A 24271-nucleotide genomic window follows, 5' to 3' on the forward strand; every position below is an offset into this window, starting at 1 on the left:
CTCTAGCAGACTGGACCTGTGTGCGCTATCCATTCCACACTATGTAGAAGAACTTTCCTTGTTTCTGATTTATTTGCACTAAAATATTGAGAGCTTTTATGTTTTTTTGTTTCACCTCCTTATCCATTCCATGACGTCACTCAGTATCGTTTATGATTGTAAGAGAAGATATCTATATATTGTTCCTTCAATTCCTGATAATAACATGAGTCTATATTCTTTCTATTGCGTAGTGTAATAAGAGATTGCTATGTAAAGGGGTGAAGCTGCCTTGGACTTTTGTTTTTGTGCTGCAACTATTCTCAGGAAATCTTGAGCAATGCACTAAGTAATTATGCAAAATTGTGGGGGAGATATGCTGTGTATATATGTAGCCTATGTATGTTCATACATGTCTGAAGAGGTAGTGACACCTTTCACTCAAAAGTACGGTTCCAATACAACACCTTGTACCACATGACTATGAGGAAGTAGGATAAAAGCAAATCGAGAAATAGTAGATATCCATTTGTATTGTAAAACATGTACAATGTAGTGTACATCAATTGAAACCAGCCAGTCACACACATTGTGCTGAAAGGTTTTTTGTGCTGAGGGGTGTTGCTACCAGCATTTAGAGAGCTTGGTGAGTGAACGAGAGGGAAACATTATGCCAGCTGTTAAGTGTGGTGTTTCTATGGAACTTTATGTAGTTTTATTTGGCTTTGGTGAAGGGATCTGGGGTCTGTTTTGAATAGAGACCCCACTATCAGGGATATGTTTTTGTCTTTCCGTTTTTAGTGGACCTTCTGTCAGAGATCTGAAACAAATGATGGGAAAATGAATTCATATAATGTAAAGAAAACAGATAAATAAACAAAGATATCTATCTCTGTCTGTTTGTGTTATTTATTTGTTTGACACTAATGCATGGTTCCATATCCATAGATGGTAGCCTAGGTAGGCCTAATGTATTAGTCTACTGCCTGTTTCCTACTGTATTACATTGTAGAAAATGAGTTGTAACTTCGATCTGTCATTTGGTTTATTTAGTGCATTTATTCATCCAATACAAGATCAGAGCCTAATTCAAATTCCCAATGCAATAGATTTCCCACAGCAAAAAGTATGAAATTCTAGTAGATTATTATTCACAACAAAAGTGTATGCACTGAGTAGGCCTAACTTCTCAGCTGCAGTCTTTCATACACTACCCAGATTCCCTTCTGCCAATGTCAACCAGCCTCGACACAGGTGGCTTTGGGTTGTCTCAGGCGGACGGAACGTCATAATCCAATTAGCAGCACTAGTTGAGTTCGCTAACCCAACTAGCTAGCCTGGCCAACAACCGACTGCACTGCTAACTAAACTGAACGTGTGAGTGGTTTGTCATTTTTGAGACAGCTGTGAACAAGTCAAGGAGAGAAGCAACAACCCAAAGAGGGAAACCTTTCAGGTTATCAACATCAATGGCAGGAAGGTGAATGGAGATTAGTTAGCTAGAACATTTTTAGCAGCACAAAATAGTTGCTAAATTAGCTCAACTAGGCTAATTTATCTGGACCAGCAACAGCAAGTGCGCTTTTTTAAATTTGTTTAGCCAAATGTACATATAATAAGATGCCATATGCTGCTTAAAATATCTTACATACAACTTTATTCAAGTATAGATTGTTAAATGAGCACTAGGGCAATAACTCTGTACTTGGCTAACTGGACTAGCTAGTTGGCTCCAAACATAGTTCTCTGTTCCAGGATGCTGGCGCTACGCCGGATGCTGGGGAGCACAGGTGCGCACTCAGCCGCGGCGCAGCAGTGCGTCTCGCCTCATCTGGCCCAGCGCTACAGCACCGCAGCAAAGCAACAGGTAGCCTTCTCTCACCTAGTGTAGTTTAAACCATTTCTGTTTTCTAGACTAGGCTACAGCTGCCTAGGTCTCCATCTAGCCTATTATCGTTACATAAATTATTATATGTCTGTGTGTTTATCTGGGTTGCTAGGAGAATCCAAAGAAGACTACATTTGGGCCCTTGAGTGATCAAGACCGGATTTTCACAAACTTGTATGGCCGTCATGACTGGAGGTAGTAACATCCCAAACTTAACATCACTGTGCGCATGCACACTCTGGATACCATCAAATCTATGCACATACAGTGCTCTTGCCCTCTTCTTCACCATCCATAAAGTGTCCTTGTCTCCTTGTCCCCTTCCCTCAACCTACCCGAGAATACATGATATGTGAAAACAATACATACATCAGGTACATAGGAATTATTAGGTGATAGTGGTCTATTTATAAGGGGATCTATATTTGTGTCCCCAGTCTAACGGGTGCTCTGCGTCGGGGTGACTGGTATAAGACTAAAGAGATCCTCCTGAAGGGGACCGACTGGATCCTGAATGAGGTCAAGGTGTCTGGTCTGAGAGGGAGAGGAGGAGCTGGCTTCCCCACCGGCATGAAGTGGGGCTTCATGAACAAACCCAGCAACGGCAGGTAAGAAAGAGAGAGAGAGATTGAGAGAGAGAGAGAGAGAGTGTGTGTGTGTGTGTGCGCAACAGTGGCGGTTAGTACCATTTTTTTATGAGCATATTTCTATTACAGCATATTGGATGACTGTCATTCATATTCCATTCACCCAGCTCAATGTAACATCAATAGGTTTAGGCTACTACTTGATACTCAAATTTTCTCTGTACCCATCATGAGATTGCTACAACCTAGCCTATGAATAAAAAGTTTACAACGTACGCTAGGTGAACAGGTCGAGAGAAATTTGAGTAATCAAGGTGACAAACATTGATACATTCAATACCGCCTTGTACACTCGTCTGCATCTAGCTGATCTAGGGTGTAATCATTAGTCCAACAGTTCACACACAAACACAGTTCACTTTCATAGCAGCCACATACAGTATCAGTCAAAAGTTTGGACACACCTACTCATTCAAGGGTTTTTCTTTATTTGTACTATTTTCTACATTGTAGAATAATAGTGAAGACATCAAAACTATGAAATAACACATATGGAATCATGTAGTAACCAAAAAAGTGTTAAACAAATCAAAATATATTTTATATTTGAGAATCTTCAAAGTAGCCACCCTTTGCCTTGATGACAGCTTTGCACACCTTCATATTATAACCGCTAACCTCTACACACCACCTACATCGTTTGGCACCATATTATAATGAAATAGTCAATATAGCTACTAGAACTAATGTGTTAGTAAACCCGCTACAATCATGCAATACAGTGTACAGTCAGCAAGGAGTTTAGTAGTTACACCGGCGGGCCCCAGTGGCAGTAAATTAATAAAACCAAAAGCTTACTTTGACTTGGACGAGTTCCAGTGTTGGATAGCCATAGCCAGCTAGCTAACGTAGCATCCCTCTCTGTTTGAGCCAGGTGTTTGAGTAGGCTAGCTCAAAAGTGAGAACCCCCCCAAATATAGCTATCTCTCTCTCTCTTGCTTCTCATTCACTTTTTAATAAATTAATTTGTTCAAAACTGTTCAACTATTGTCTTTCTCTTTGAGTCAACTACTCACCACATTTTATGCACTGCAGTGCTAGCTAGCTGTAGTTTATGCTTTCAGTACTAAATTAATTCTCTGATCCTTTGATTGGGTGGACAACATGTCAGTTCATGCTGCAAGAGCAAAGGTATGCCTTTGACTCTACTCTACAGAGTGCCGTTGAGGCTACTGTAGACTTTCATTGCAGAACATTGTGTTTTAATCAATTCTTTGGTGAGGTGAATATATTTAGTATAGTTGTATCTAAAAAGGACAACTTTTTAAATGTTTAACTATTTACATTTTTCTGAAATTCACTGAGGACGATGGTCCTCTCCTTCCTCCCCTGTGGAGCCTCCACTGGTGTGTAACATACAGTATCTGTGTCTGTGTATCTCAGACCTAAGTACCTGGTAGTGAATGCAGATGAAGGAGAGCCAGGGACGTGTAAGGACAGAGAGATCATGCGTCACGACCCTCACAAGCTGGTGGAGGGCTGCCTGGTGGCTGGGAGGGCCATGGGAGCCCACGCCGCTTACATCTACATCAGAGGAGAGTTCTACAACGAGTCCTCCAATACACAGGTCAGAGTTCTACAACGAGTCCTCCAATACACAGGTCAGAGTTCTACAACGAGTCCTCCAATACACAGGTCAGAGTTCTACAACGAGTCCTCCAATACACAGGTCAGAGTTCTACAACGAGTCCTCCAATACACAGGTCAGAGTTCTACAACGAGTCCTCCAATACACAGGTCAGAGTTCTACAACGAGTCCTCCAATACACAGGTCAGAGTTCTACAACGAGTCCTCCAATACACAGGTCAGAGTTTTACAACGAGTCCTCGAATACACAGGTCAGAGTTCTACAACGAGTCCTCCAATACACAGGTCAGAGTTCTACAACGAGTCCTCCAATACACAGGTCAGAGTTCTACAACGAGTCCTCCAATACACAGGTCAGAGTTTTACAACGAGTCCTCCAATACACAGGTCAGAGTTCTACAACGAGTCCTTCAATACACAGGTCAGAGTTCTACAACGAGTCCTCGAATACACAGGTCAGAGTTCTACAACGAGTCCTCCAATACACAGGACAGAGTTCTACAACGAGTCCTCGAATACACAGGTCAGAGTTCTACAACGAGTCCTCCAATACACAGGACAGAGTTCTACAACGAGTCCTCGAATACACAGGTCAGAGTTCTACAACGAGTCCTCCAATACACAGGTCAGAGTTCTACAACGAGTCCTCGAATACACAGGTCAGAGTTCTACAACGAGTCCTCCAATACACAGGTCAGAGTTCTACAACGAGTCCTCCAATACACAGGTCAGAGTTCTACAACGAGTCCTCCAATACACAGGTCAGAGTTCTACAACGAGTCCTCCAATACACAGGTCAGAGTTCTACAACGAGTCCTCCAATACACAGGTCAGAGTTCTACAACGAGTCCTCCAATACACAGGTCAGAGTTCTACAACGAGTCCTCCAATACACAGGTCAGAGTTTTACAACGAGTCCTCGAATACACAGGTCAGAGTTCTACAACGAGTCCTCCAATACACAGGTCAGAGTTCTACAACGAGTCCTCCAATACACAGGTCAGAGTTCTACAACGAGTCCTCCAATACACAGGTCAGAGTTTTACAACGAGTCCTCCAATACACAGGTCAGAGTTCTACAACGAGTCCTTCAATACACAGGTCAGAGTTCTACAACGAGTCCTCGAATACACAGGTCAGAGTTCTACAACGAGTCCTCCAATACACAGGACAGAGTTCTACAACGAGTCCTCGAATACACAGGTCAGAGTTCTACAACGAGTCCTCCAATACACAGGACAGAGTTCTACAACGAGTCCTCCAATACACAGGTCAGACTACCTGCTTAGACTGGTTGGAGTCCTGTCCTCTCCTTTCTCCTCCACAAACGAGCACACACACACTTACAGTATGTCCTGTCCTGTCACCAGGTGGCGATAAACGAGGCGTATGCAGCAGGGTTGATAGGTAAGAACGCGTGTGGCTCTGGGTACGACTTTGATGTGTTTGTGATGCGGGGGGCAGGAGCCTACATCTGTGGGGAGGAGACGGCCCTCATCGAGTCCCTGGAGGGCAAGCAGGGGAAACCCAGACTCAAACCACCCTTCCCCGCTGACATAGGTGAGGAAATGACCTATCACCTTTGGATTTACCTAAATCTCGCTAAAAAATAAACTACGAAAATAATGATAATATGGTGTACCAAAACCCTAACAGAAAAACCACATGGTTTCACATGTGGAAATTGTGTAGTTTCATGTTATCACATGTTGCTTTACATGTTGTCACATTATCACATTAACTTGGTTCATGTGTTTTTCTCTGTAAGGGAAGTGTACATTGCATTTCTGACAGTTCAATTGTTTTCTGTAGATTATACTGTGAAAATAAATGCTCTTATTGACTTTCTCTCAATGTACCACCTTGTCTTTGGGTCTCCAGGGGTGTTCGGATGCCCAACAACGGTTGCTAATGTGGAGACGGTTGCCGTGGCGCCTGCTATCTGTCGTCGAGGTGGAGCGTGGTTTGCGAGCTTTGGGAGAGAGAGGAATGCTGGGACAAAGCTGTTCAACATCTCTGGTCACGTAAACACTCCGTGCACAGTAGAGGAAGAGATGTCCATTCCTCTCAGAGAACTCATAGACAGACACGCAGGTGTGTGTGTTCATGCAAGTGTTAGTGTGACAAGTTTTCTAGTACTGTCTATATTTGTGTTACTGTGTGTGTATCCCAGAGTGGGTTTGTGTATGAGTGTGTATATTATTGGTGCTGCTGATATTTGTGCGCCTGACCCTCCCCTCGTCTCTGATTGGTTCAGGAGGTGTGAGGGGCGGCTGGAACAACCTACTGGGAGTGATCCCTGGAGGCTCCTCGACACCCATTATCCCTCGCTCTGTGTGTGATGATGTCATGATGGATTTTGATGACCTCGTCCGTGCTGAGTCCGCTCTGGGCACCGCCGCCGTCATCGTCATGGACAAATCTGTAAGAACACACTCACACACTCTATTTACTTTATATTGATGAACATTATATTTAAGACAAATCAAACTAAACAAATAGTTTCATCTATTCCTCCAGACTGATGTAATCAGAGCCATCGCCCGTCTGGTTGAGTTCTATAAACATGAGAGCTGTGGGCAGTGCACCCCCTGCAGGGAAGGTAAGGAACTACACACTCAGTCTTGATAATTGAATGTCCACAGGTTTTGCTCCTACATAGCTTATTGCTCCAACATAAAACCCCATCCCACTTCTGATAATCTGATATCTGAGTGCCACAAAAATGACTGGGTGGATAAGTTGATCTCATCTCTCTCTCGCTCTCCTCTCTCCCTATTTCATTCTATCCACCCCACCAGGAGTGGACTGGATGGATAAGATGATGTGGCGGTTTGTGCGTGGCGACGCAGCCAACTCAGAGATTGATATGATCTGGGAGCTGAGTAAACAGATCGAGGGTCATACCATCTGTGCCCTGGGGGACGGGGCTGCATGGCCTGTACAGGTGAGACTACTGGGGGACGGGGCTGCATGGCCTGTACAGGTGAGACTACTGGGGGACGGGGCTGCATGGCCTGTACAGGTGAGACTACTGGGGGACGGGGCTGCCTGGCCTGTACAGGTGAGACTATTGGGGGACGGGGCTGCGTGGCCTGTACAGGTGAGACTACTGGGGGACGGGGCTGCATGGCCTGTACAGGTGAGACTACTGGGGGAGGGGGTTCCGTGGCCTGTACAGGTGAGACTACTGGGGGATGGGGCTGCGTGGCCTGTACAGGTGAGACTACTGGGGGACGGGGCTGCGTGGCCTGTACAGGTGAGACTACTGGGGGACGGGGCTGCGTGGCCTGTACAGGTGAGACTACTGGGGGACGGGGCTGCATGGCCTGTACAGGTGAGACTACTGGGGGACGGGGCTGCATTGTACAGGTGAGACTACTGGGGGACGGGGCTGCGTGGCCTGTACAGGTGAGACTACTGGGGGACGGGGCTGCGTGGCCTGTACAGGTGAGACTACTGGGGGACGGGGCTGCGTGGCCTGTACAGGTGAGACTACTGGGGGACGGGGCTGCGTGGCCTGTACAGGTGAGACTACTGGGGGACGGGGCTGCGTGGCCTGTACAGGTGAGACTACTGGGGGACGGGGCTGCGTGGCCTGTACAGGTGAGACTACTGGGGGACGGGGCTGCGTGGCCTGTACAGGTGAGACTACTGGGGGACGGGGCTGCATGGCCTGTACAGGTGAGACTACTGGGGGACGGGGCTGCGTGGCCTGTACAGGTGAGACTACTGGGGGACGGGGCTGCGTGGCCTGTACAGGTGAGACTACTGGGGGACGGGGCTGCGTGGCCTGTACAGGTGAGACTACTGGGGGACGGGGCTGCATGGCCTGTACAGGTGAGACTACTGGGGTCAGGTTAGTTAGGAACAGGTGAGACTACTGGGGTCAGGTTAGTTAGGAACAGGTGAGACTACTGGGGTCAGGTTAGTTAAGAACAGGTGAGACTACTAGGGTCAGGTTAGTTAGGAACAGGTGAGACTACTGGGGTCAGGTTAGTTAGGAACAGGTGAGACTACTGGGGTCAGGTTAGTTAGGAACAGGTGAGACTACTGGGGTCAGGTTAGTTAAGAACAGGTGAGACTACTAGGGTCAGGTTAGTTAGGAACAGGTGAGACTACTGGGGTCAGGTTAGTTAGGAACAGGTGAGACTACTGGGGTCAAAGGATAGCTAGGTGAGACTATTGGAGTTGGAGAAAGTGTTGAAGTAACACCCTGACCTCCTCTCCCTCCTCCCTCACTCCACCCTTCTCTTCCTTGTTTAGGGTCTGGTTCGCCACTTCCGCCCGGTTATGGAGAGCCGCATCTCGGAGTACCACAAGAAGAACCCTGCCAGGGAGGCTGACATTGAGATGATCTGAGCTGAGACAGATATCAGACTGAGACTAAACTCCCTGCCCCTAACACGCTGATCTTATCACTCCTCACTTCAAATCATTTCCATTGCTCAATGACTGCTTCTGTTTTATTGGCTATTTACTGTATGTTAATGAACCTAGCACCTATTCAATACCGACCCACTTTGTTTGTTTTTATGCATGTTTGTTATTGTGTTCATGTATTTATTCATTTCATGTATGTACTTCAGATGACCACTGAATATACAAGGAAAGTGAACACACTAATAAAGTTCAATCAATCTGGTCTTGATTTTGTTGTTTTCTGTAGCCTGCTCTATACTTTTATAATCTACAAACATCAAAAGAAGAGAAGAGGTGAGTCATTTTACATCATGTTTAATGACAGGTTGTGAGAGGAACATTTGGGTCGATGCCTGTAGCTTCCCAATGTGGACATGTGAGTTAATGCATGTACAGGTGTGTAAGCAGTACCTGTAACAGGGCTGTATTTGTGGTGACATTAGTGCAGTCCAGAATTATTTCACTATCAGAAAAAGATCCCATCGTTCTTTCTAAACCAGCATGGAATGCCACCTTTGGTCTGTCTGAACACAGGAGTGCTGTACTAATGTAATATGCTATATAATATATATCTTCTATTCAGCTCCTTCAACTGGCTGTCACTCTGTCCTCTAAAGACAAAATCATATGAAAATACTTTCAGATCTATACTGAATAAAAAACAAATGATCCAAATTGTTGTAATCAGTGGGATCAATTGAACAGCCTCCATTACCTGCATTATCTGTCTTCAGATCCTCCACCTCTGTCTCACTGGCTGTCACTCTGGCCCCCATAGCTGACAGTTCTGCTGCTTGGACTAGAATTACAGGAAATATATATACAGTGTTCAATCTGAGACTAATGAAAACACAATTCTGTAGATATTTTCCGACGTGGTCTCAGAGCACTTCGTATTATTCTGTACGTATATCCGAAACGCTCCATTTAGTATGATATGTTACATTTCGTATGGTATGTGTTAATCCATATATGTTATGAATTACAATCAGTATGACATGTTCCAAATTGCAATTCATACAATATGTCCCAAATTTGCAAAACATACGAATTTGTAAAACGAATGAAATGTTACGAATTCCAATTTGTTGTTGCTAACGTTAGCTAGGTAGGTAGGTGGCTAAAGCTAACATTAGCTAGCTCTAGGGGTTAGGTTTACGGGTTACGTTTATGGTTAAGGTTAGGAGATAGGTTAAAGGGTTAGGGGAAGGAAGGATTAGCTAAAAAGGTTAAGGTTAGGATTAGGGGAAGGTTTGGCTAACATGCAAAGTAGTTGCAAAGTTGCTAATTAGCTAAAATGCTAAAGTTGTCCGTGACCTTTCGGTTGTTAGACGTTTGAGTTATACACCTATCCATTCACCCCAACCAACCACCCTCCTTTAATTTTTGCCTTATGTAACCTATCTTATGTAACCATACCAAACTTAACATATACTAATTTGAGTGTCCCAGATTTACATTTACTGTGATGCATCTAGTCTATGAGACCAGTTTGATATTTTCCTATTTCTACTATATGTGCATTCTCTGTCTTCAGCTCCTCCACCTGGCTCTCACTGGCTGTCACTCTGGCCTCCATTCCTAGAATATGATGTAAAAAGATACAAAAAAACTGTTGATGAAAAGACACCACTTAGTTATTTGTTAATTACAGTAATCAAATAACATAAGTTACAGATGTCTCAGGTTACCTGCATTTTCTCTCCAGGTCCTCCACCTTGTTCTTGTGGAAGTGCAGTTCAGTCTTAGTGACACTCAGTTCCACTCTCTGGTTCACCACCTCTTTCTGCAGCTCCTCCACCTGGCTCTCACTGGCGCTCAGTTTGGCCTCCAAACCTGCAATAACATGAAGAGAGGCCTTTTAATCCATACTGAATAAAACATGTGCAATCCAATCCACTGCAAACATACACTGAAATTGAAATGAATATCACCTGTTTTCTCACTCTTCAGCCCCTCCACCTCTCTCTCACTAGCTGTCACTCTGGCCCCCATGGTTGACAGTTCTGCTGCTTGGACTGGAATTATAAGAAAAATGTGTAGAGATTTTGATCTGATATAAATCCATTTACAGTAACAAGATCCTTTTCAGTACTGCAAATAATGCATTACGTGTATTTTCACTCTCCAGTGATCCTCCAGCTGGCTCTCATTAGCTGTCACTCTGGCCGCCATGTTTCCCAGCTCCACTCTCTGTTTCACCACCATGTTTCCCAGCTCCACTCTCTGTTTCACCACCATGTTTCCCAGCTCCACTCTCTGTTTCACCACCATGTCTCTCAGCTCCACTCTCTGTTTCACCACCATGTCTCTCAGCTCCACTCTCTGTTTCACCACCATGTTTCTCAGCTCCACTCTCTGTTTCACCACCATGTTTCCCAGCTCCACTCTCTGTTTCACCACCATGTCTCTCAGCTCCACTCTCTGTTTCACCACCATGTCTCTCAGCTCCACTCTCTGTTTCACCACCATGTCTCTCAGCCGCTTCAGCTCAGTCCAGATGTCAGGGCTAGACCCAGGTTGCTGCTAAGCACCACATGCAGGTAGAGGTAGAAACATAATGAGTGAGCATGATGAGATTAAGAGTTTTATTACTAAACGCTATATATCCATTTTAGGAAATGTTGGTAAATCAGCTTTTATAGTTTAAAACATTATGCAAGAGATTGGTGTGTTTTTTCACTCTCTTATCAGGGCATGGGGTTGTTCAATGACAGACAAGTAATTGTTTAAAATCTATCACTTGATGGTTTCATTTGAGAGGCAAATATTTATGTTTTTTTGCTAAATGCTATACAGTACTGCATATCCACCTCATTCTCATAGAAATAAGTAGTACTGGTTTTACACAGTCAAATGTAACAAATACATATTTTTTTAATAAAGAAATGTAAAAAGCATACATTTGTTACATCAATATTATAAAAAAATTTATGATTCAATACAAGAGAGAGAATATAGTAGACGGTTGCAGTCAAAAAGTGATGTATGTGTTTTTCTGTGTCCTTTGGTTGACCTCTTGTTCACCTCTTAATGACATCCACTCAGGATGTTCTCAGGATATTTACTGTGTCATTAGCTAACCTTACCCCAGGTGGTAAGGGTAGGTAACAACACATCCGCCACGCTGATCCTTAACACAGGGGCCCCTCAGGGGTGCATGCTCAGCTCCCTCCTGTACTCCCTGTTCACTCATGACTGCACGGCCAGGCCCGAATCCAACAACATAATAAAAATTGACGATGACACAACAGTGGTAGGCCTGATCACCGACAACAACGAGACAGCCTATAGGGAGGAGGTCAGAGACCTGGCTGTGTGGTGCCAGGACAACAACCTCTCCCTCAACATGATCAAGACAAAGCAGATGATTGTGGACTACAGGAAAAAGAGGACCGAGCATGCCCCCATTCTCATCGACGAGGCTGCAGTGGAGCAGGTTGAGAGCTTCAAGTTCCTTGGTGACCACATCACCAACAAACTAACATGGTCCAAGCACACCATGACAGTCGTGAAGCGGGCATGACAAAACCTATTCCCCCTCAGGAGACTGAAAAGATTTGGCATGGGTCCTCAGATCCTCAAAAGGTTCTACAGCTGCACCATCGAGAGCATCCTGACTGGATGCATCACCGCCTGGTATGGCAACTGCTCGGCCTCCGACTGCAAGGCACTACAGAGGGTAGTGTGAACGGCCCAGTACATCACTGGGGCCAAGCTTCCTGCCATCCAGGACCACTATACTAGGCGGTGTCAGAGGAAGGGCCTGAAAACTGTCAAAGACTCCAGCCACCCCAGTCATAGACTGTTCTCTCTGCTACCACACGGCAAGCGGTATCGGAGCGTCAAGTCTAGGTCCAAGAGGCTTCTAAACAGCTTCTACCCCCAAGCCATAAGACTCCTGAACATCTAGTCAAATATGGCTACCCAGACTATTCACATTTATTTCACCTTTATTTAACCAGGTAGGCAAGTTGAGAACAAGTTCTCATTTACAATTGCGACCTGGCCAAGATAAAGCAAAGCAGTTCGACACATACAACAACACAGAGTTACACATGGAGTAAAACAAACATACAGTCAATAATACAGTAGAAAAATAAGTCTATATACAATGTGAGCAAATGAGGTGAGATAAGGGAGGTAAAGGCAAAAAAGGCCATGGTGGCAAAGTAAATACAATATAGCAAGTAAAACACTGGAATGGTAGATTTGCAGTGGAAGAAAGTGCAAAGTAGAAATAGAAATAATGGGGTGCAAAGGAGCAAAATAAATAAATAAATGCAGTAGGGTAAGAGGTAGTTGTTTGGGCTAAATTATAGTTGGGCTATGTACAGGTGCAGTGATCTGTGAGCTGCTCTGACAGCTGGTGCTTAAAGCTAGTGAGGGAAATAAGTGTTTCCAGTTTCAGAGATTTTTGTAGTTCGTTCCAGTCATTGGCAGCAGAGAACTGGAAGGAGAGACGACCAAAGGAGGAGTTGGCTTTAGGGGTGATCAGAGAGATATACCTGCTGGAGCGCGTGCTACAGGTGGGTGCTGCTATGGTGACCAGTGAGCGGAGATACGGGGGGACTTTACCTAGCAGGGTCTTGTAGATGACCTGGAGCCAGTGGGTTTGGCGACGAGTATGAAGCGAGGGCCAGCCAACGAGAGCGTACAGGTCGCAGTGGTGGGTAATATATGGGGCTTTGGTGACAAAACGGATGGCACTGTGATAGACTGCATCCAGTTTATTGAGTAGGGTTTTGGAGGCTATTTTGTAAATTACATTGCCTAAGTCAAGGATCGGTAGGATGGTCAGTTTTACGAGGGTATGTTTGGCAGCATGAGTGAAGGATGCTTTGTTGCGAAATAGGAAGCCAATTCTAGATTTAACTTTGGATTGGAGATGTTTGATGTGAGTCTGGAAGGAGAGCTTACAGTCTAACCAGACACCTAGGTATTTGTAGTTGTCCACATATTCTAAGTGAGAACCGTCCAGAAGTCAGTATGTGTTGCCACCCTAGGATCACTCACTACTCATAAAGCAAATGTAGAACATTTATTATTCAAAAACTAAAAATACTGTCAAATACCATCATACCGTCCATTTTTTTTAAATACCATGATATAATATTTTGTCCATATGGCCCAGCCCTATTTCCTAGACCAATACTATGTGTATTGTGTCCTTCATGTCTGGGTCACAATGACAAAACCATTGATGCTATTCTTCGTGATGCACCTGATTCTTTTAATGGTGTGATTGATATGAGTGATGCACCTGATTCTTTTAATGGTGTGATTGATATGAGTGATGCACCTGATTCTTTTAATGGTGTGATTGATATGAGGGATGCACCTGATACTTTTAATGGTGTGTGTCACGTCCTGACCAGCAGATGGAGCTATTGTATTAGTTTTGGGGTCAGGACGTGTCAGTTTTGTGTATGTGAATGTTTGGGTTGTTGATTGGGACTTCCAATTGAAGGCAGGTGTGTTGAGTTGCCTTTGATTGGAAGTCCTATATAGGTGTGTGTGTTTTTCTTTGGGGTTGTGGGTGGTTGTTTTTGCACTGCGTTTATAGCTTGCAGAACTGTTGCCACCTTTATTGTTTTGTTAAGTGGATGCTTTACTCCTTATTTGAAATTAAATTTGAGTATTCACATACCTGCTGCGCCTTGGTCCATTCCTGAAGACAGCCGTTACAGTGTGATAGATATGAGTGATGCACCTGATACTTTTAATGGTGTGATTGATATGAGTGATGCACCTGATACTTTTAATGGTGTGATTGATATGAATGATGCACCTGATTATTTTAATTGTGTGATAGATATGAGGGATGCACCTGATACTTTTAATGGTGTGATAGATATGAGTGACAGCTATGTGGGTTACGTTTTCCAAACGGACAATTCAACAGTGAAGATTTTCACACACAGCTACCTAAGCACCCCTTTTCTGCCCCAAAACTGGAGTTTTTCTCCTGTGTTTCGCATGGGAGTGGCTTAAGATAAGACTTGCTCTATGTCAGATCAAACAGGCGCTGAGTGGAACCTCCCTGCCTGTGTACACGTTGTTGAATTGTATTGTATTGATGTATGTTTTAATTCTGTAATGTATGGATTCTTGCTGCATTCTTGGCCAGGTCTCCCTTGAAAAAGAGACTACGGGTCTCAATGGGCTTTGCCTGGTTAAATAAAGGTTAAATAAAATGTAATTTAAAAAAATGCAGGATTTAAACGTTCCATTACAGCTAAACAATAGATATGTAGCGTTTTGCAAAAAAACTCATTTTCATACACATCTAAAATCTTAGAACAGTAATATTTTACACACACATGAAGGTACCCACCCATAAGCAATCATTTCTGATAAAAAAAAATGGGGGGGGGGATTTATGGCGTGTTCATGTGTTAGTCGGAACTAGGAAACTCTGACATTTCCGACTTGCTAACTGGTTGAACGCAGCACGTGTATAACTACAACCAGTTAGCAAGTCGAAAAATGTCAGAGTTTCCTATTCCGACTAGCACGTTAACGTGACAAACTCTTCAGATATAGCTCATCAGAGGAGGCTGGTGGGAGAAACTATAGGAGGACGGGCTCATTGTAATGGCTGGAATGGAATAAATGGAACGGAGACAAACATGTGGATTCATATGTTTGATACCATTCCATAAATTCCATTCCAGACATTACAATGAGCCCGTCCTCCTATTGCTCGTCCAACCAGCCTCCACTGTAGTCCATGGTAGTTTATAAATCGTTAAAACATTTCTGATGGGTTTCAAAGACCATGATTATGCTTTCTACTTAACAAAATTCAAGATCATGATCATTTGTTTTAATGAGAATGTATTATAATAGGCTTGTCATGGTCTTAGGTCTATTTTCAGTTTATTGCATTTTTGGTTTTTGGTCACCTAGATCTAGGCCTGTAGATGACTGGGTCAACATTCATTGACAAGTGAAAAAAAATTGCTGCTTACCATCGTTGAATGAGATAATGCTCAAAAAGAGATTTTCAGTTATTAAAAGATCAACAAGATTTTCCTTAATGAGTCGGGGTTTGATAAATGGGGTTTAACTTCAACGTTCATATTAAACTTCAACGTTCATAATATTCACATTAATTGAAAATATGATGAGTAAAATGTGATTCACCTATGCCCATCACTTCAGTAGGTCAAAAGGTGTCTGACCAGTCTATTGGTTAAGAGCCAGACGATGGTATTTCATTTTCATTTTAGGACCAATGGAATTGTCTAAAATATGCAAAATCCGCCAACCCAGGGTACCGGGCCATGCAAAACGAATACACCCAATTTCTGTCAGTTCTTTGCGGCGGTTCTCATTGGCGGTTGTGATAGTGTATATGCATCAGATACATTATTTTCCTAAATCCACTTGGTCAGGTCAGTCAGTACGAGAAATGCTATTTTAGAGCTAGGCCTAACGGTTTACATTCTATATTTCAATTAAAAGTTAGATTTATTTAGCTCGTCAATTTGTAAGGAAGCAGTCATGTTTTTCTCCCCAAGCGTTTTGAATCGTCACACAGGGTGCTTCTCCACAATATGGTGAGTAGGCCAAGTTGCTATAAGATTGCGGTTGATATTTGATATGTCGGCTAGAACCGTTTCATTTGGATGAAGGAGAAATTTTAATGAAGTATGGGGATAATAGATCATTCGATTCTCATTATGTTTTTGTAACTTTTTCATAATCCTACACGAGCTCCAGGGCATAGCCTATTTAGACTATTACCTGCTTATCATGCCTACCTAGCCTAGTGGATGATCAGTAGCTAAATCAGCCTAGACTACTTCATCAAAGATGAATGTAGTAGGCCTACCTTGCAATGAACAAGACAATTATAACTCGATTATAATAATGCAACACTACTATAATATTAGTTAGGCCTATCCTATGTATCTAAAATGGTTTTCTGATATTTCTAATTGTGTTAAATCTAGCTGCTAGTGTCTGGGGTCATGTAAAGGAGAACAGGTGCAACGACCAGACATAACAATGATAGACCAGGTAAACACATAGGAAACATAAAGAAAACATTTGTGCGCTTCTCATTGTCAACAGATACACATCAATGAATGCCGCTCTAGAATTAAACTGAGACGCATGAACTGAAAAACTTTAAACGTCTCGGAAATGATTAGAGAAGAAGGGAGAGATCTTCAGTCTGAAAGCTTGAAAGAGAAGTTTGATTTCCACGCGGAGGAGCCTCGCAGTCCGCTAGCGCTCGCTCTGCAAATGTTGTCCAATCAAAGCGCTTCAGAGGTTTCCGGTCGACATTACTGTCCAATCATACCGCTTCCAGTGTTTTTTCCGTATCAGTGCAGTGAAACAGAGTAGAAGCAAGGCAGGCCAGCTATCTGATTGCTGATATCCATTTGTCTGTAATGATAGGAATGTCCATCTGTTCTGTGGTGATTTTAGGTTGGCTGCCACCAAAGGGATAAAGATCCCACGAAAAGATTTCCTGAAAGTCAATGTCCAACGAACATGGTAAGAGAGGGTTTGCCTTTGCCTGTTTGTCATTGAAAAACTTTTGCTTTCGTGTAAAGCTATCATTAGTGTTCTACAATTGAAAACGTATATAAATATAGGCTACGGCTACATTTAGTTCTAAATCATTCCTTTCTGAGCCCTGTGCTATAGCAGTCTACACTGATGCCATCATGCCATATCCCATTTGTTGTGCACCTACAGTAATGACATCATGGACTATGTGCTGGTGCGAGTCCCACCCCCTCTGCCAGGATTGCCCCGCCCACGTTTCTCCCTCTACCTCTCCTCCCAGCTCCAATATGGTGTCATCATCGTCTACCACCGCCAGTGTGGGATGCTTCTGGGTAAGAGGGAGGGGAAGGGGAAGGAGAGGGGGAGTGAGTAGGAAAAGAGAAGTTTGCAGAGGGATTATGCATGCAGGGGATAATAGAAGGTGTGGAAAAGACAGTAGTGTGACAGTAGAGTTATGACCTCTGACCTGTAGTGTGAAAGGAGAGTTATGACCTCTGACCTGTAGTGTGACATGAGAGTTATGACCTCGGACCTGTAGGGTGACAGGAGAGTTATGACCTCTGACCTGTAGGGTGACAGTAGAGTTATGACCTCGAACCTGTAGGGTGACAGGAGAGTTATGACCTCGGGCCTGTAGGGTGACAGGAGAGTTATGACCTCTGACCTGTAGTGTGACTCGAGAGTTATGACCTCTGGCCTGTAGTGTGACTCGAGAGTTATGACCTCTGACCCGTAGTGTGACAGGAGAGTTATGACCTCTGACCTGTAGGGTGACAGGAGAGTTATGACCTCTGACCTGTAGTGTGACAGAACAGTTATGACCTCTGACCTGTAGTGTGACAGGAGAGTTATGACCTCGATCCTCTAGGGTGACAGGAGAGTTATGACCTCTGACCTGTAGGGTGACAGTAGAGTTATGACCTCGAACCTGTAGGGTGACAGGAGAGTTATGACCTCTGACCTGTAGTATGACACGAGAGTTATGACCTCTGACCTGTAGGGTGACAGGAGAGTTATGACCTCTGACCTGTAGGGTGACAGGAGAGTTATGACCTCGGACCTGTAGTGTGACAGAACAGTTATGACCTCTGACCTGTAGGGTGACAGGAGAGTTATGACCTCTGACCTGTAGGGTGACAGGAGAGTTATGACCTCTGGCCTGTAGTGTGTGTGTTTCCAGAGGAGATCCAGCACATTCTGGACAGACTAGCCAAGACCAGAACCGCCCAAAAGATTGATGTGGATGAGTCTGATAGGTGGGTACAACAAAGCCAGTTTCTCAAGTCTCATGTTCTTCCTGGTGGAGAGAGAGGTATCTGGTGAGTGCACTGACACAAATGGCTGCCATGAATTAGGATCTCTCTCTCTCTCTCTCTCTCTCTCAGACACGCTCTTTCTCTCCCTGACGTGTTGTCTCTCCTGGAGGAAAGTGAGTGGGCCGCAAACCCCTTCTTTGGAGAAATACATTCTGGGTACGCCATGCCCAGCCCCAACACGCTAATACAGGTACACCAGACAGTGTCTCAAATGACTGTGTGTGTGTGTGTGTGTGTGTGTGTGTGTGTGTGTGTGTGTGTGTGTGTGTGTGTGTGTGTGTGTGTTCTATTGACACATCTTGTCTTTCTCTAATCTCTTGTTCCTCTTCTTGTCTGTCAGCTGGGTGGAGAGTTTAGGAGAGAAGCCACTCCTGAGCGCCCCCTGCTTCTGAGTCCAGGTAGTCCCCCTCAGGAGGGTGAGAGAGGAGGAGGGGGGGGGGGAGTTTACTACATTAAGGGGAAAGGGAGTGGAGAAAAGGAAGTGTGGTCATGAGTTAAATGGTAATCCATTGTGTTTCCTTCATTGTTGTTTATGGTCTTATCCCTCGTTAATCCCAGGTATCACAGCGTCTCCAGACTCCATCACTCTGATAGAGACTGAACCCGTCACCATCCCCTCAGCAGAGGTACGCCTGTCAATCAGAACAGCTGTCAATCAAACTTACTTTCCAGTCAAACCATCTCTCTCTATTCCTTACTCTCCCACTGGCAGTTTGAAGGGGCGGAGCTCGCTGAGGTTACACATCAAAACATGGGGATGATTGACTTGCTAATGGACCAATTAGATCACTTCCCAGAGGGTGAGTGACAGGTAAATGATCCTCTGTCCCTGCCCCCTGTACACAGGGCAGAGGTAAACATGAGTATGTGTTTCAGGAGAGATGGAGACAGAGCGAGAGAGGGAGAGAGAAGAGAGGGAGAGAGAAGGAGAATCTGTGGGAGAAGGGGACTTGGAGAGAGAGGGAGAAAGTGAACAAGAAGTAGAAAGAGAAAGAGCAGAAGAGATAGAGAGGAGGAGAGATCTCATTGGATCCCTTATTGGGTAGGTTAATGTATACTGACACAGACACACACTCACACACACACAGTAACTTTGGTTCCTGCTGTCTCCTCTATCACTGCCGTCTACCACCCTATCCAGCGAGGACTCCACGGTACTGCCTGGCGAGGAGACAGAGCTGCCCATGGAGATGCCTGCCGCACTGGCAGAGGAGAGGACCCCAGTGTCTGTCCCTCTGCCCCCTTCCACACCCGGTGAACCAGAGGAGCGAGGGATGGCTGGAGAGAGGGAGAGATGGAGAGATAGCCCCACCCTACAGGATGTTACTCCCCCAGTGAAGCAACCTCGTAGGAGGCAGCTGCTCTTCATCGACCAGGAAACACAGATTACCCAGGAGGCACTGCAGCAACAGATAGACAACACACTCATACAGACCAGGCCCCTGGTACACAGACACACACACATTTGAATTATACACGCAAAACTGTAATAATGAACAAAGTATTCATAAACAAGTCAATCAGTTAGTGAAGGTGTGAGTAAGTAAGATGTGTGTGATCCAGGTTGTAATCAGTGGTCCCTCTAAGAGAACACTGTCTCCAGCTGATCTCCTTGGTAACCCATGCACCAGTGAGTATCAACACTCCTACTCTCTCTTTCTCACTGTTTAACAGCCTTCAATCAACCCTGAGATAATGTTAGGTCTCCATTCCTCCTCAGCCCTCCCTCCAGAGCTGCTGTTGCCATGGAAACAAGTGGCGGTCGTCACAGCGCTCACTGGCTCGGCCCTGCTGGTAGGGAGGACAGAGACAGACTCGGAGTCAGAGAGAGAGAGGGATAGAGAGAGAGTGATGGAGGCAGAGGAGGAGGGAGACAGAGAGCAGGAGGGAGAGCTCAGCTCAAAAGAGGTGAGACGGGGACTACACGTGTGCACCTAATAACTGGACAATGATGGTATCAACAATTATCCCTGTGTGTGTGTGTGTGTGTGTGTGTGTGTGTGTGTGTGTGTGTGTGTGTGTGTGTGTGTGTGTGTGTGTGTGTGTGTGTGTGTGTGTGTGTGTGTGTGTGTGTGTGTGTGTGTGTGTGTGTGTGTGTGTGTGTGTGGTCTCTACAGAGATGGTAACTGCCAGGAGACTCTGTGTGCAGCAGGATGAACCTTATGGTGACATCATCATTTCACCTGGACCCAACTATGAGGAGGGGAATGAGAGTGTGTAAAACACACACACACACACACACACACACACACACACACACACACACACACACACACACACACACACACACACACACACACACACACTTGAGATACTGTTTATTCGAAGATGACTTTCAAATAGATCTCACACACAGATAGTTTGAGTCTGGTAACTAAAAGAGACAACAGTTGAACTGTTCCTCTTTGCTAATTGTATTTTAGGTGCTTCATTTTTGTGTGTTATTTAGCAGACAGTCTTATCCAGAGCAGCAAGTGTACTTGTCCCCAGTGGGAATCAAACCCACAACCATGGTGTTGCAAATGCCATGCTCTACCAACTGAGCTCACAGAACATTTTGTAAAGGTTAAAGTTTTTAAAGTTTTAGAGCAGGTTTTGCTTAGTTTTTTTTATATCAGTAGTCTCTTATTATATTGTGACTAAAGACAGAATTTTATATTCAATATCACATTTCTCTTTTATGCATTTGAAATGACTTTTCCACCATTTGTATTTCTGCAGTATTTTAGTGTAATCGTAGCCTGTGCTGACATGTAAAGGGCTCCGTGTGTTTCAGTCGTGGTGGTTTTTACTTGTAACAGGTGTTTGTTTCTGTGAATAAACATGTCAAACTAGTTCTCTGTGCTGTTTGTATCTGACAGACCCAAGTCAAAATCTAACGGGAGTTAAAAGTAGAGTTGTATGTACAATGAAATGTACTCATGATTAACCACATTTGGAAGAAAACCATTTAATTGAATGAGTATTAGCTCATATAGACTATAGCACATGAGTTTTCACAAATAATCTCTTGTACTGTACACTGAGATAGCCTACCAGTAGTTGGACATTAACTCTACACATTTCATGCACTGTAAATGTTGGTACGATGCTGTATTAATACGGACAGGGGACACCAGTGTTAGCTTCAGGAAGTTATTTAGTAAGATAAAACCAGATACAGTGTACAGAACATCACTGATACGGCATTACATCATTCTACACCTTTTAGTGATGGCAGAGGAAGAGACAACACACTTTAGAAATATGGTACAAATCTTAATCAATATATTTAGTGTTAGTTTCAGGAGTGTCTTTACTAAGATAAGTACTGTAGTACAGCATGCTACAAACACCATAAAACCTGTACTTGTCTATTGTGTACATCTGTGTAAATCACTCATAATTAATGGCTATAAAATCACAGCATGCTACAATCAAATATAATACTTTTATAGATTATTTGCACTGTTACAAATGTATGGATTACAAAACTTCCCCACAGATTCAGGTGTAATTTTCTTTCATTCACATGACAGGACATAGTCCTCAGAGTAACGTAATGAATACAATAATAAAGAATGGAAAAGTGTTCTATATCCTTCAGGCTCTGACAGGTCTGTGGGCCTGAGGTCGCTGTAGCAGGGCTGTAGCAGGGCATCTCTGACAAACTGGAGCGGTATCAGCCTAGTGAGGACAGAGAGGGAGCTCGTCTCTGCCAGCGGGGACAAGAGAAGGATGGACAGAGGGATTATATAGCTGTTAGATTCTGCATGCACACTTTTGAGCTGAGAGTTAAGAGAGGAAACTGAACTGTGATATATTGGATAACAATGTTGGATAACTTTTTTGGGAGCTGTGAGAAAAGCCATCTTTCTTATACCTGCCATATGATGCATCACTAGTATCACATGATTTCTGAATGTAATCAGATGAATTGAGGAGATGACATGAATTGGTGTTGCAACGTTTTTATAACATTTAAAATGTTCCCAGATCCCTTGAGGACTGCTGTGTTTTTCCAGGTTACAGGACACTAGTATGGAGTCCACAGCAACCCAGAGCCCTAGGTAGAGGGGCTCAGTGAATCTGTTATTTAAAGTCCACGGCAACCCAGAGCCCTGGGTAGAGGGGCTCAGTGAATCTGTTATTTAAAGTCCACGGCAACCCAGAGCCCTGGGTAGAGGGGCTCAGTGAATCTTATTTAAAGTCCACGGCAACCCAGAGCCCTGGGTAGAGGGGCTCAGTGAATCTGTTATTTAAAGTCCACGGCAACCCAGAGCCCTGGGTAGAGGGGCTCAGTGAATCTTATTTAAAGTCCACGGCAACCCAGAGCCCTGGGTAGAGGGGCTCAGTGAATCTGTTATTTAAAGTCCACGGCAACCCAGAGCCCTGGGTAGAGGGGCTCAGTGAATCTGTTATTTAAAGTCCACGGCAACCCAGAGCCCTGGGTAGAGGGGCTCAGTGAATCTGTTATTTAAAGTCCACGGCAACCCAGAGCCCTGGGTAGAGGGGCTCAGTGAATCTGTTATTTAAAGTCCACGGCAACCCAGAGCCCTGGGTAGAGGGGCTCAGTGAATCTGTTATTTAAAGTCCACAGCAACCCAGAGCCCTGGATAGAGGGGCTCAGTGAATCTGTTATTTAAAGTCCACAGCAACCCAGAGCCCTGGGTAGAGGGACTCAGTGAATCTGTTATTTAAAGTCCACAGCAACCCAGAGCCCTGGATAGAGGGGCTCAGTGAATCTGTTATTTAAAGTCCACAGCAACCCAGAGCCCTGGGTAGAGGGACTCAGTGAATCTGTTATTTAAAGTCCACAGGTGGGTAAATATACCAGAGGACAATCCAAACAGCCTAGCTGACCGCTCGGAGGTGTCCGCATGGTCCTAAACCACACCATTGCCTAGTTTATCACATTCCAGTCCCCCCCCCCCCAGTGACAGTTGCGCCCCTGGTGATTCCTATAATTTCTGTCCCATGCCACTCTACCTCCCAGTAACAACACCCAATAAGAAAAACCTGTGGACTACACAAAACCTTTAGCCAGCGTTGAAATCTGTCTGGGTGAACAGGATACGGGTTGAATGGCTGGAGCCCGGTTACCGAGATTTACTGCCACAAAACCACTCCCCTTTCCCGGGATAAATAACTGTGAGAAACCAGTCAATTTTAATTAATTATTTATATGAACAGCATTGCGTGAAATGGAACTGTTAAATATTATGCAATGTCTAAATCGGTCTTCTCTACAGCGTCTGTATGATGAATCAACACTCAAGTTGGGGACAGACATCCTATCTCAGAATGGAGCGCTGTTCACAATGCATGTAGAACTATCATTTCATCATGGTAACGTTTTGTCTTGTGACAGGTAGGCCTACATTGACTGCAGCATAGCCTATGCTACAGTAATATAAAGACCGAATGCCCGTCTAATTTACCCATCTACATCTGGTTTTCAGGGGTCACCTTGTTTTTTCATTGGAAAGATTATACTTTTTTTCAATTGCAGCTGCAGTTTTAAAACAGCCAATCACTCAAATATCATTTCATTGTATCAGTGCACGCGCGAGCACTCTCTCGCAGTCTTGTTCTCTCTCTCAACTCCATTCAAATTGCATCCAAAATAGATAATCTTGTTCTAGATTGATATATAGCCATATATATATAGATGTCCTAGCCTACCTCTTTCAGGTAATACATTCAATGCAGTAATAGCCTTATATTTAGCTAATTAATAATGGGTCATGCATAGTAAGAGTCTAATTTACAGTACAGCCCATTTCTCTTGCGCAATACACACAAACCTGTGCTCCGCTGGCCTCTCCTTAAAAAACGTTCCTTAGCTCTTCCAATCCCATGCAGGAAAAACTAGACTAGAATACCTTGCTGGGCATTAAATGTTTATGATTGCTAAATACAGCAG

General features: G+C 44.2%; 2 protein-coding genes across 8 annotated transcripts; both read left to right on the forward strand.

Annotated features, from left to right (window-relative positions):
• The first annotated feature begins 1264 nt into the window (after positions 1-1264).
• Positions 1265-8751, forward strand: LOC115189400 (NADH dehydrogenase [ubiquinone] flavoprotein 1, mitochondrial-like). The gene is made up of 11 exons (XM_029748012.1): positions 1265-1459; positions 1735-1846; positions 1980-2062; positions 2305-2475; positions 3898-4081; positions 5473-5662; positions 5984-6196; positions 6360-6526; positions 6623-6704; positions 6904-7049; positions 8369-8751. The coding sequence occupies exons 1-11, from the start codon at positions 1449-1451 to the stop codon at positions 8462-8464; spliced, it is 1455 nt and encodes a 484-aa protein (XP_029603872.1). The 5' UTR covers positions 1265-1448; the 3' UTR covers positions 8465-8751.
• Positions 8752-15880: 7129 nt separating this feature from the next.
• LOC115189410 (meiotic recombination protein REC8 homolog) lies at positions 15881-21201 on the forward strand. 7 transcript variants are annotated; one of them, XM_029748065.1, is made up of 12 exons: positions 15881-16089; positions 16486-16552; positions 16967-17035; positions 17240-17382; positions 18216-18306; positions 18436-18556; positions 18707-18782; positions 18925-18992; positions 19079-19166; positions 19508-19996; positions 20087-20274; positions 20484-21201. In XM_029748065.1, the coding sequence occupies exons 4-10, from the start codon at positions 17250-17252 to the stop codon at positions 19702-19704; spliced, it is 774 nt and encodes a 257-aa protein (XP_029603925.1). In that variant the 5' UTR covers positions 15881-16089; positions 16486-16552; positions 16967-17035; positions 17240-17249; the 3' UTR covers positions 19705-19996; positions 20087-20274; positions 20484-21201. The 7 variants fall into 7 exon arrangements, with proteins under 7 accessions (XP_029603925.1, XP_029603892.1, XP_029603901.1 ...); XM_029748032.1 differs by lacking the exon at positions 16486-16552 and having other exon boundaries at positions 19508-19811; positions 19930-19996; XM_029748041.1 differs by lacking the exon at positions 16486-16552 and having other exon boundaries at positions 20069-20274.
• The last annotated feature ends 3070 nt before the right edge of the window (positions 21202-24271 follow it).

Source organism: Salmo trutta, chromosome 3 (genome assembly GCF_901001165.1).
Source record: "Salmo trutta chromosome 3, fSalTru1.1, whole genome shotgun sequence".
Classification (NCBI taxonomy): domain Eukaryota; kingdom Metazoa; phylum Chordata; class Actinopteri; order Salmoniformes; family Salmonidae; genus Salmo; species Salmo trutta.